Source organism: Lygodium microphyllum, chromosome 4 (genome assembly GCF_053477565.2).
Source record: "Lygodium microphyllum isolate KBCC chromosome 4, Lygodium_microphyllum_v1.1.10, whole genome shotgun sequence".
Lineage (NCBI taxonomy): Eukaryota > Viridiplantae > Streptophyta > Polypodiopsida > Schizaeales > Lygodiaceae > Lygodium > Lygodium microphyllum.
The window spans coordinates 39,428,037-39,442,015 of record NC_141138.1 but is presented as its reverse complement, the minus strand read 5'-3'; the positions used below and the strand labels follow the sequence as shown (position 1 = coordinate 39,442,015).

Sequence of the window (13,979 nt, the reverse complement as noted above, 5' to 3'; positions counted from 1 at the left end):
TTTGCGTCTTGAGGTAATGTTTGGAAAATCCATGGCTTCTTATTATCATAGTGGATATGTAAATTCATTGTATGAGGCAACACATATCGATCGCCTTTTGGCTTTTTCCTCATTGATTTAATGTGAATTCAATACATGATGCTCAACTAGTATGCGATTGATTAATATGCTCTTTACTTTGTTTTTAATCAATTGATCACAGTTACTTTGTAATCCCTAGATAATGATATGATATTTAGCTTATGGCAATAAAAAGTAGATGGTTTTATTTTTTGTATTTTTAATTATTATTCTATTTATTGAATAATAAAAATATATTATGCATATGTACACATAGCATTTGCCACATCGTGCCATACAAATGAGTTTAAAATTAATAAGTTATCTTTCTAGTGAGCATATTATTAATGTACTAAGTAATGCAAATGCAATGATTTTCACATTTACAAGAAGAGCATCTATGGTGTGAGAGTTTAGTTTGGATGATATTGCCAAATTTACTTGTGTGCTTATGCATAGGATTGTTTTTTCTTATTGTAACGATGATATTATGACTTGACAGTAAAAGTTTTTTTTTTGTAAGGTTAGATTTATTATTTACACTTTAGTAAAAATTAGATTCACCTCAAGAATTAGTATGCAAAAGCAGGTCATTCAAGAAAAGAAAGCAAAAAGCCCAAAGCCATGTTCTTCGTGATTTTTTAGTGCACAAAGTTTAAAAAAATACAAATCATCAAATATATGCATAGGAAAGGTACTCCAATCTCCCCATTCTCTTGTCATGCACTCGTGTCCACTTCTTTCTTGCTCTCTCGTGAATTCTTCAATTTGTATTTGATTTTTGGTAAATATAGTGAAGGCAGATAGCATATAGCAAACAAGATAAGAAACAACATCATAGAATATGCCCCCTAAAGGGTAACAACACAGTCCCCCAAATTGAGCACACCTTTTCTACACATTGATTGGTTGGAAAAGCTAGAGGGAAAATAGTGAAACAAAAGAGAGATCATTCTTGCTCTTTTTTTCTCATCATCTCCTTATTATTCAAGGTGAACCTCTACTCCTTTCATCTTTTGGTGAGCTCTCTTTATTGTGTTGAAGTTGTTCCTCCATATTTTGAGTCATGATCTACCTTGGAGATCAAAGGGGGTGAAGCTGCTGCATGACAATGGTTTACCCTTGCATTCAAATATTATACTCTCACCACTTCATAAGCAAATCTTATAACTCGCTGCCCTGAATTATGCTTTCCCTCACTCTTTTTCACAATTTACCATATTCTTCTTGATAGATGCAAGCTTAGTAAGTGGATTTCAGCCAATGGCCATGTATTGTTTCCTTCGAACGTGAAGCCACATCCAAAGATCTATCTTTTAAAAACTCTGGAGATGGCCTGAACTATCATTACTCGTACGGACTGATGATGTTTGAGGTGGGCGAAATACTAGCATGTGTCACGATCAACTCAGCAAACAAATAATCAGAGGGATTGATCTCCGCACAACACGAGAAAGTTTTCTACATTGATCATGAGATCAGACTTTTTCATATCATACTGATGCACAGCCTAACTACTACACTTGTCTTGCATGGGCCATGTACAGCTTTAAGACCATCAAACTGTTACCATCATACAATCTGCTGACTTCCCAAACCATATTCACATAGCATCAACAGTTCCACCAATTCTTGACATCGGCTGTACAAATTAATACTGATCTTTGAAAGAAATGTTCCTTCTCCAACAGGACCTGTTGATTCAATAAATCTTTTGTAATACAACCTTGCTTTTGTTGCAGTCAGCTGCACGTCTTCCCCAATTTTCTTATGCATGGCTTCAGATTCTCCCCCATGCCACGTTCTAGCAAAAACCCACCATGTATGTTCTGCGGACAACCTTTCAGCAGCTGTTCTGTATTGTCTCCAACTGCAACCCTAAAAACAACTTCAGAAGTTAATCCATACTTTGTACTCGCCAGCAGCTTTTAGCCAACTTGAAAAACACCAGCTTCAATTAAAACGTAGTTAACTAGCCAATAATTGATATGAAACATGCAGCAAGTTACAACGCAATGTGCGGAACAATACATCTACCATCAGTGTCAGCAATCTACTGGCCCTCTCTACACACTCCAGATGTCTCTCTGCAGTTGAGTACTTGATAGGAGAAAAGTCGATGCAAGGACAGCGTCCATAACGGTCAGATATTCCCATAGGTGAAGACAAGTCATCATAAGCAGGCAGATTTGCTGCAGCCTTTACTTATCCACATGACCATTCAAGGGCATCATCCAAGCCACAGCAGAAGACATCAAGAATGCACGTTGTGAACCAGTTACATGTCATTTACCTAGAACCATTATGCTGTATACAGATTACAAATTTCACTTACAAGAACTTCGGGACAAATTAGAGTTACATGTGTTGAGCGAGTAAAATTACAGCCCGGGCCCCATAATCACAAATAAGTTATGGCCGAATTTAACTCCACAAAAACCCCAAAAGAATTGCTTTTAAGAAAGATACCGCATTTGGTGGTAGGACAAATGCCCAAAATCTCCTATTTAAAAACATGTTGTGGGCAATGCTTCTCATCCCGCATTCCTCATGGGGCCAACTCTCCATCATCACCATCTTCTCTTTCCACCAGCTGCTGTCCTTCCACCTGGTTGCTATATGCCATCTCATGGGCTACACATTGATGCCCTTTGGTCCATCATCCAAGCTCCCTAGGCATTTAAACTCTCATCAAAAATAGTTGTTGCCCTAGTGTCCTAGACACTAAGTAACACCAGGGTTAGGGTTTTCTATGATGGTTAAGCCGTTTAGGGTTTCATTTTAGTGTAAGAAACTGTGTCATTAGCGCATCACACAATTACTTCACCCCTGGGCCAACAGTGGTATCATCGCGAGGTTACCTCCATCGCCATACACCACCAGCCATTGTCATTGGGCTCTTCCCAATCTGTCAGCTGCTCTATGAGCCAGTGCTGCCCCATCAGCTTCATTTGTCTTCATTGGAAATTATACACAGTGTGCCGCCACTTCCACCTGCTGCCTGCGCTCCATCCTTGGCTGCATGACCAGCCACTTACCCATAGAGTTCCAAGATCAATGCCTGCTCCTGGTCCACATGGCAGCAATTCAACCCATCCTGGGAACTGCCCAGCAACAGCTCAGAGCTGCACTGCTCAGCCAACGTCTCTCGACCCTGGCCTTCAATGGGTGCAGTTTACCTGTTCATGGTCAGGCTGCACCTGTCGTCATCCGGAGCACACCTGCCCTGGCCATGTTGCTGCTTCATCACGCCAATCAGCTGAACCTAGTTGCTGCCTAGCCAAGCATCAAGCAGCCGACCAACGGATGCTCCTAACCTGCTGCACGTGCCCATCACCAACCAATCACTGCCTTGATTTGACACATTGAACCTGCCATCCTGTCTCCATTTGGCTAACAAATCAAATTTCGCTTTTTAAAAATGGATAATTTGCATTTATTTGTATCCTTGACTTCACTCCAGCAAACAGGGCCCTATTCACACATCTACCCCTTTCCAAGTACAATTTGGGGCAAATTTGGGGATTTTCTTCAAAATCGCACGCTCTCTTGACATTGCGGGCATTGGTGATGTTAGGCTGCAGTATCCTTCTAGCAGCAGTTTTGTTATGCAGGATGTACATCATGTACCTGCTTTGACACGCAGTCTCATGTCAATTGGACAGCTTAATGACGTAGGTTATCATGTATCTTTTGGAGACTCTGCATGGAAGATCACTCATGGCAGACTTGTGATTGCAAGAGGTGCCAAGGCTGGCAACCTCTATCCCTTGATTGTATCCGCTTCTTCCCTTGATCATGTTTTGTCTGTGGGTTCTATCCCACATGTATCTCTTTGGCATGCCCGTTTGGGCCATATGTCTTTGAAGGGAATGAAAATGCTTACCGCCCCTTGATTATGCATATTTTGATTCATGTGAGCATTGTCTTTATGGCAGGCATACTAGGTCTACGTATAAGAAGTCTGGTAGGCCACGCATGAGTGAGCCCTTGGCATTGGTACATTCGGATGTCTGTGGGCCCATGCCTTGTCAGCCTATGGGTGGTACAAAGTATTTTGTTACGTTCATAGATGATTTTTCACGGAAAGTTTAGACTTATCCCATTAAGCTGAAATCCGATGTCTTGGCTGTGTTTTAGAGATGGCTTGCATTGGTTGAGAACCAGTCTGGATATCGGCTAAAATACCTAAGGACAGATCATGGGGGTGAGTATGTCTCACGTGCTTTTGAGCAGTTATGTGATGAGAGGGGTATTAAGCGTCAGTTGACCGCCCCCTACACCCCCCCCCCAGAATGGTTTGGCTGAGCGGATGAATAGAACCATCCAGGAGCGTGTACGCAGTATGCTTAGCCATGCAAGCCTACCACAGAGCTTTTGGGCTGAGGCAGTTAGTACAGCTGTGCATATCATAAACAGATCACCTTCTAGTGGTTTGGATTTCCAGGTTGCCAAGGAGGTATCGACTAAAAAACCTCCCTCTTATGCCCATCTCCGTGTCTTTGGATGTGAGGCACTTTGCCATGTGCCCGCGGACAAGAGAAGTAAGCTGAATCCTAAGAGTGTCAAATGCATTTTCCTTGGTTATGGGGATACACGTGAGATGGGTTACCGTCTCTGGGATCCGCAGGCGCGGAAAGTCATCCGCAGTCATGATGTAGTCTTCCATGAAGACAAGATGCATAGGCAGCCTGAGATAGTTATTGAGATCCGCAGGGTCATATTTCAGGAGGAGCCGAAAGCTCCCACACATCCAGTTGGACAGTCTACAGCTGCAGCAGATGCTCATGATCACAGTGTTAGACAGGCAGCTGGGCAGGCAGCAGAGCCTACCGTGAGACGGTCTACTAGAGACAGTCGTCCACCTAATAGATTTCAGCCCTCGATGCATTATGTCTTGGTTACAGATGCAGGAGAGCCTTTCACTTATGATGAGGCTATGCGCAGGGGTGACACTCACTCTTGGGACAGGGCTATGCAGTCTGAGATATGACTCCTTGCATAAGAATAAGACTTGGGATTTGGTTTTCTTGCCTGAGGGCAAGAAGGCTTTGCCATGCAAGTGGGTGTACAAGCTAAAAAGTACCCCTGGATACCCCAAGCTGGCATACAAGGCTAGACTGGTAGCAAAGGGTTTTAAGCAGGAGCATGGTGTGGACTTTGATGAGGTCTTTTCTCCTATGGTTAAGATGACCACCCTACACTTAGCCTTGGCTTTGGTTGCTCAACTTGACTTGGATTTATACCAGATGGATATCAAGATGGCTTTCTTACATGGGGACTTGCATGATGAGATTTATATGGAGCAGCCTAACGGCTTTGCACAACCTGACAGGAAGCACCTAGTGTGCAAATTGAAGAAAAGTCTTTATGGCTTGAAGCAAGCACCTAGGGAGTGGTATCATAAGTTTAATGCCTTTATACAGTCACAGGGCTACAAGAGGAGTACTATGGATCCGTGTCTTTACACGAAGAAAGCGCGTAATGGTTCTCTATTGATTTTGGTACTCTATGTGGATGATATGTTGATAGCAGGGAAAGCTCATGATGAGCTAGATGCTCTTAAGGCTCAGCTCAAGAAGAGCTTTGAGATGAAAGATCTGGGACAAGCCACTCACATACTTGGTATGCGCATTAGACACGATAGGCATCAGGAACTTCTCTACTTGTCACAGAGGAAGTACATCCATAAAGTCCTTGAGCACTTCCGCATGTAGGACGTAAAGTCTATTGGCTGTCCATTGCCTTCTTATGTGAAGGTATCACAGGCTGATTGTCCACAGACAGATGAGCAGAGGGCCGAGATAGCCAAGATTCCCTATGCATCCGTAGTGGGCAGTCTTATATATGCCATGATAGCCACTCGTCCAAATATTGCCTTTGCAGTTAGTGTTGTGGCACGCTATGTGGCTACACCTGGCAAGAAGCATTGGGATGCCGTGAAGGGTATCATGAGATACCTGAAGGGCACTACAAATATGTGCATATGCTATCGCAGCTAGGATACAAGAGTCGTGGGGTACACAGACTCTGATTATGCAAGACATGCAGATAGTAGGAAGTCCACTTCCGGCTATGTATTCACCTATGCTGGAGGTGCTGTTTCTTGGATGTCCAGGGTGCAGAAATGCACGACTCTTTCTACTACAGAGGCCGAGTATATTGCAGCCACTGAGACTTGCAAGGAGGCCATTTGGTTGGGTCGTTTGGTTGCTGACCTTGGTATTGATGCTATCCCTACACTGCATTCGGATTCTACGAGTGCTATTCAGTTAGCCAAGAATCCAGTCTTCCATACGAAGACGAAACACATTGAGGTGAGGTATCACTTCATACGTGGGGTCGTTGAGGACAAGTCTGTTGACCTTGTCAAGATCTCAACTGACCAGAATCCTGCAAATCTGCTCACGAAAAGCCTCTCTACAAAGCGCTTTGCCTTCCTCAGGAGGTTGATAGGCGTGGGATGAGATGACGTATTTCCTTATCCTGGTGTACATGTTGTACTGTCTTTTTTCATTTTCTTTTCACTCCTCACTAGGGCACGTTCGCCTTTAAGTGGAAGATTGTTGGGGGTAAAGGCGCCTCCGCCTAGCCGCCCGTGTATTACTACACTGACAATCACTGCCACTGTACACTACAGGTGGCAGATGCCCGTCACCGTCACTTTATTCTTTTAGTGACAGTTTGAATAAAGGAAGATCCGGTCACACATTGTGACTATTGGAGTTCCCATTTCTTGTCTCTCTCTTTCTTGCTCTTGCTCTCCCGCCATAGCTCTCGAGTGCAAGCTTCGATCCTTCTCACCTTTTACATTAACCAATTTTATACTTCTCAATATTTTGGGTCTACTTCCTCTTTTCAACAAGATTTAGGCGATTCTCATGAAGAAGGGAACGTGCAATCAAGATATCAATTCATTAGTCCTAAAGAATATAGACTTCTATTCATGAACTCAAATAAAGGAGAAGAGCACAAAAGATTAATTCAACCACATGTAAGTTTTTCCTCTTCTTTTCCTTCAATTTCTTTATCTCAAGGTCATTTTGAAGTAGTTTAATCATCTCTTTCATCATTTCAATTCAATGCATTTAATGGACAAAAGGAACCAAAAACATTTCCAACAACTGCATCCACAAATCCATTTAATCTCCCATCCATCCCTCCCATCATTGCACCTTCCTTTATGCATCCATCAAGTGCATCTCCCATGTCTTTATACACCACACTAGGGGTTTCTTCACCCTTAGGCACAACCTTTAGGACCTCATATTTTCCTTAGCAGAGCGGTATACCCATGCTAGAGACTCATCCTCCCATCCACACACATTTGGGATTATCATGGCCTAGGAATGCCACCAAGCCATTACCGAGCGTGGATCAGTTGGTATCACAGTTTGCCTCCATGGCATTACCTAATGGACCTTCTAGTCATTTTATTGTGCCCCAACTGACCTCCACCTCCACGGGCACCTATTCCACGGGCACCTATTCCAGTGCGTCCACCTCAATTGATGCCCATTAAATACTTTTCAACCTATTTCTGTCTACCCACCTCCCCCTCATCTAGTTTTACCACCTCTTCCTTATCCACATTATTCTTCTTTCTCTATCTATTCAACACCTCATGGTTCTTCCTTGTCAACCAAGCATGTCTTCGCAACAAGACTTGTTTTAGCCAATATAACTACACTAGTGGGTCTAATTTGATGAGACATATTATTGACTCACAAAACCTATGAGATATTGTGCAAGGTTGGAACCCCAAACTGATCCCGCACTTATTCCATATGAGATTGTCCACTTATGGAAGGCTAAGAATGCCTCCACTATTATCAAGCTAATGCAAGGCTTATTGCTAGAGTTTCATTCTCAACTTCAGCCTTTTGACTTAGGGTCAGAGCATTGGGTATACTTAGCTGACCATTGTGTAACTCAAGATAGGACCCATCGCATAAATCTTGACCATGAGCTCCAAAACTTTAACATCACTTACCAAGATGACTTGAAAGTCAAGTTGACTGAGTATCACTGACTTCTCGTCGAGTTCTCAACCATGAGGGTTCTTGAGTCCACTAATAATCAGGTCACATTGTTTCTTAACAAGCTGCCGTAGAAATACTTCCATTTCAATCAGTTTCATAGTATGACCTCAGAGAGGAGACTCTCATTGCTTCTTCTCAGAAGCAGCAACAAGGGAAGGGCAAGCAAAATCAATAATCCAATCAAAATCAGAAGAAAAATCAAAATCAAAACCAAGCTAGTGAGACCCAAGGAGACTCCCAATCCTCTTCTAAACCTGGGTGGCAAAATGTACCTAAGAATAATAGATATTGTTAACATTGTCAAAAGGCTAGTCACTTTGACCATGAGTGTCTCTCAAAGGCAAGAGGCACAACATCAAAAGCTAAAACTCAAACCCTACCCCTCAATCGGACAACCTTCAGTAGGAAACACAGGGTGGTAGCAACCCCCAGCAAGGGCGGTGGAGAGGCCAAAGCCACGCTGCCACCAGTCAACCATTACAATCTACGTCATTCTCAACGCCAAAGAGCATGTTTGACTGGTCTGCAAAGGCCCACATAGTCTCTAAAGTGAGCGATGCGCAATGGCGATGCAATGTCCAGTGATGAAAATGTCAGGTAGAGCAAAACGTGAGCAAGCATAGAGAGTCGGAGTCAGAGAGAGAGATGCACAATGTTCTTGGGTACAATCTTCGTGTGTGTACCTCTTTAGGTTTTAGATAGATATATATGAAAGTACAAATGTGCTAAGGGTGTGTTCACACCCATGCACATATATAAAGGGACGATAGTCCTTTATTACCAACAACCTCCCACCTAAAGGCAATATGCCTTAGGAGGAGAAAAGAATCAGCTAAGTCTAGATATGTACAAAGCTGAAATATATATATCTATCCAACTCCCATCATCTATCTGCAATGAGCAAACTGCTTTGCTGGAAGACCCTTAGTGCGAAGATCTACAAGATTATCATCTGTATGCACTTTGACAAGCTCAATGCTCTTGCTATCAATTAGATCTCTAATGAAATGATTCTTCAACTGTATGTGCTTCGTCTTTGCATGAAAGACGAGATTCCATGCTAGCATGATAGCACTCTGACTATCACAATGGAGAACATATAACTCTATAATGCCAAGCTCTCCCACCAGACGTAAAAGCCATAAAGACTCCTTGCATGCCTCAATGGCAGCCACATACTCTGCCTCTGTAGTAGACAATGCAACACACTTTTGTAGCCTGGAGATCCAAGAGACTACTCCTGTGAAGGTAAGCACACCCAAAAGTGGACTTTCTGCAATCCGCATGGCTAGAATAGTCTACATCCGTAAAGCCAACGACAGATGCCTTCTGCTTTCCAAAGCAAATGCACAAATCCTGTGTGCCTTTGAGATATCTCATAATACCTTTCACTGCTTCCCAATGCTTTTTAACAGGGTTTGCCATGTATCTACTAATTACTCCCACTGCAAAGGCAATGTCAGGACGTGTAGCAACCATAGCATACATAAAAGTGCCAACAGCTGAAGCATATGGTATCTTGGCCATTTCAGCCTTCTCATCATCAGATGTAGGGCTGTCCTTTGCACTAAATTTCACATATGGAGGCAATGGAACCCCAAAATTTTTCCCCCCCTTCCATATTGAAACGCTGCAAAACCTTGGAGATATACTCCTGCTAAGATAGATAGAGTAATCCTTTTGACCTATCTCTGAGTATTCGCATGCCAAGAATGTGATTTGCATCACCAAGATCCTTTATGTCAAAGCTGCCATGAAGAATTTGCTTCAGTGAGTCCAAAGCATGAGTATCCCTGTCAGCATTCAACATGTCATCAACATACAGAACCAAGATAATCAAGTTGCCATCTACTACCTTCTTGGTATACAAGTAGTGATCCACTTGACTTCTATGAAAACCTTGAGACTACATAAATGTATCAAACTTATGATACCATTCTCTTGGCGCTTGTTTCAGCTTATACAAACTCCTTTTGAGTTTACATACAATCTTCTCTTTCCCTTTTACCACAAACCCTTCAGACTGCTACATATATATGTCTTCATACATATCACCGTGTAAGAATGCAGTCTTTATATCCATCTGTATGAGCTCCATATCTTCAGCTGCAACCAAGCCCAAAATGGTTCTCAATGTAGTCATCTTGACTACAGGAGAGAAAATCTCATCAAAGTCAACTCCATGTTCTTGCTTGTACCCCTTCGCAACCAATCTTGCTTTGTACTTTGGCAAGGAACTAGAAGTGACCTTCATCTTGTAAACCCATTTGCATGGAAGGGTTTTCTACCCTTTAGGCAGCTGCACCAAGTCCCAAGTGCCATTTTTCTCAAGAGATTCCATCTCTAACAACATGGCTTTATACCATTTCTTGCTGTCATGTCTGTCCATCGCTTCCTTGAAGCAATACGGTTCACCACAGTCTGTCAACATGACATAATCAGCCACATTGTTTGCACCAGGGTCGAATCTATCAGGTTGTCTAGTAGCCCTAGACGATCTCTTAACCCAATGATCATTGTTTGCTAGCTGTTGAGCCTGCGAATTTCCATTTTCACCTTGTTGTCCTGGCATTTCAGCCTGCAAATCGGTATTAACAGCTTGTTGTCTTGGCTGTTCCTGCACATCCAGTGGCTCATCATTATCAGCAATGACTGACTGATCATTTCAAGCATTATTTTCTACATTTGCACGTTCATTTACAGCAGGTATTTGCTGCTATACAGCGGGCACATTTTATTGTCCAAAAGGTATTTCTTCTTGGAATACAACCCTATGAACCTCCTCAGTCTTTTCTGGTTGTTTATGCATGCGATCTTTCCAAAAGATAACATCATTGCTGGGTACTATTTTCCTTTTCTCGGGATCCCATAATCTATACCCCATTTCACCCTCATCACCATATCCTAGGAAAATGCATTTACAAGACTTTGGCTCAAGTTTGCTGTGTTCTTCTTTACGAATGTGCACAAAAGCCTCGCAGCCAAACACTTTCAGGTGAGCATATGAAGGTGGCTTGCCCGACCACACTTCCTGAGGGATTCCCTCCCTAAAGACATGTTCAGTGATTGATTAATCAAGTGAACAACTATCATAACAGCCTCTGCCCAAAAACCATGGGATAATGCAGCATGAGACAGCATACTACAGATTTTATCCTGTATGGTCCAATTCATACGCTCTGCAACTCCATTTTGGGGTGGATTATGAGGGGCAGTGAGCTCCCTCTTTATCCCTTTGCTGTCACAAAATGCCTGAAAGGCTTTGGACACATATTCCCCACCATTGTCAAAGTGAAGACACTTGAGTGTCTTATCAGTTTGATTTTCAACCAATGCTAAGAATTTTTTAAACTTGTCAAGCACTTCTTCCTTGCTACGAATAGGGTAAACCCAAACCTTCCGTATAGCAGCATCGACAAACGTGACAAAGTATTTATTTCCCCCTAAAGATAACCCTGGCATCTGACATACATTAGCATGTAATAACTCTAGAGAAGATTTCAACGAAAGAGACTTCTTATGAAACGTCTGTGCATATATACCATAAACACAATGATCACAATGCTCAAAATCAGCATAACAATGACAAGGCAAGTAACCCAAACGAGAAAGCACTTTCATTTAGTTTGACTCATGTGTCCCAACTGGCCATGCCACAAAGAAACACTTGGCTGCTCGGTCACAACAACAACATGGTCACGCACACTAGATACATGGAGAGGATACAAGGTACCACTTTTACAACCTCTCGCAATCACTCTAGATCCCTTACAGATCTTTCATTTCCCATCACCAAAGGTGATATGAAATCCATCGTCATCTAGCTGTCCTATGCTAATCAAGCTCTTCTTGAGCTGAGGCACATGCCGTACATGCTGAAGTGTGAAGACAGAACCATGCTGAAACTGCAACTACTCACTCCCAATACCTGCAACGTCACATGCATAGTTGTCCCCAAGATGGACAACACCATGTCGACCCCTGTATAGTCAAAAAACCACTCACGATGAGGGGTGACATGAAAGGAAGCCCCTGAATCTAGAATCCAAGTATGCATGTCATCATACGTATCTGCAAGTAAAGCATGTGTACTAAAGTGTGAGGAGACAAAGAGTACGTCATTCCCACTGTCACTATCATAAGTGACTACATTCACCTCTTCAATTTTGACACTGCTCTTCTTAGGTTGACTCTCTTTCTTGCTATCATCTATCTTCTTGCTCTTTCCTTTCTCTTTCTTCCATTTGTAGCAGTCACGTTTAAAGTGACCCTTCCAACCACAATGATGGCATTCAACATCCTTACCACGTGATTTACTGCGACCCTTGCTATCAAATTTTCCTTTCTACTGTGATCTATTCCTAGTATGCAAAGTACTAGAAGAATTACTGGATACATTGTTCTGCCAATTCATTTCTTCCATGAGTAGAGCACTCTCTATATCAGCATACAAAAGTATCTCATCAGAATTGCTCATAACAGTCCTGAATGTATCCCAACTCTATGGCAAATTGCAAAGCAAGAACGTAGCCTTAAATTCTTCATCAATCGTGACCTTCAAGGCAACTAGCTGGCTGAAAATAGAGTTAAACTCACTCAAGTGAGTAGACATTGATGTACCCTCTTTCATACACAAATCCATAAGCTTTTTCAGCCAATAAACTTTGCTTGCAGCACTCTTCTAGGCGTACAGTTTTTCCAGTGGAGTCCAAATAGCATAGGTAGAATCCAAACCTTCAATGTTAAACAGCAAGGCATCAAAAATCGATAGCTCGATGGTTGAGCGTGGAAGCTCATTTAACTCATCCCAGTCTTCCCATTCCATATCTACGGGCTTTGCCCGTTCGGGCTTAATCAGCCTTGCCTGCTTCTTCTGCAACAGGATATTATAGCACTGTTTTTGCAAGACTGCAAAGTTATGTGCTCCTTCACGCTCTTAATGTGCATGAGATGACTGTTGTCACTACTGCCAGCCATGATATTCAGCCCAAATGTGACCAAAAATTTCAGCAAATGCAGGCCCAAACTATCACACAAGTGACTAAGGTACAAACAAGTACCAACCAGCAATAAATAACCACATAAAAGCAGAAATTTCAGATCTGCAAATAAATTTTAAGAAGTTTTTTTAATTATGGATGATCATTTTAGATGCATGTGGATGTATCTTCTTAAGCATAAGTCCTACACATTTACATATTTTTCTGCTTGGGTATTGCTTATTCATAATCAAACTAGTCATCATGTAGGATGCATGAGGAGTGATAGTAGTGTTGAGTTTACCTCCCACAAGTTTTCCGAGTTTCTACATAACATGGCATCTCTTGCTAGCTTACCTCTATCAACTCCCCCTCTTAGAATGGAGTCGTAGAGCATAGGAACTGGGCTATCATAACATCCCTTATTCTCCTCACAAGGCACAAATTACTCAATAGGACAAAAACTTATTGAAAACCCTTACTTAAAGTTAAATCTATTCAAACCAATCAAAAGCCCTCCACCTACCCACCAAAAAAACTACTATGATTCTATCTGCCTTTGCAAGTCCTAGTAGGCCATTGGGCAATTGACAAACACCCTTTGTCTAATGCCTTGGCCTCTCTAAGATGATCACTTGGTCTACCTTGCTAAGATAATCATGGTCTCTATAGTCTTGGAAGGTCACTAGGCAATCAACGTGCATCCTTTGCCCAATGCCTTGGCTACTTTGGGATGGAACACCTTGGGGAAAATAAAATAAAATTTGGGCATGGGCTAGTACATGTAAACGCGAGGAAGAACATGAGAATGACAATTCTTTGAACTAACCAACTCAATCAATTTTCACTGTGCAAATTAGGAGAGAGAAAGAAAGAAAGAAAGAAAGAAAGAAAGTTA

General features: G+C 42.2%; 1 protein-coding gene across 3 annotated transcripts in view; it reads right to left on the bottom strand.

Moving 5' to 3' along the window:
* Nucleotides 1-1,506: 1,506 nt before the first annotated feature.
* The window catches only part of LOC148036954 (protein phosphatase), a 76,944-nt gene continuing 64,471 nt past the window's right edge, over nt 1,507-13,979 (bottom strand). The window contains exon 3 of one of the 3 annotated variants that reach the window (XM_087675880.1): nt 1,507-1,938. In XM_087675880.1, the coding sequence (XP_087532006.1) occupies nt 1,633-1,938 (306 nt within the window). In that variant the 3' untranslated portion in view covers nt 1,507-1,632. The remainder of the gene's footprint in view (nt 1,939-13,979) is intronic. The other 2 variants (XM_087675882.1, XM_087675881.1) reach the window with 2 other exon arrangements.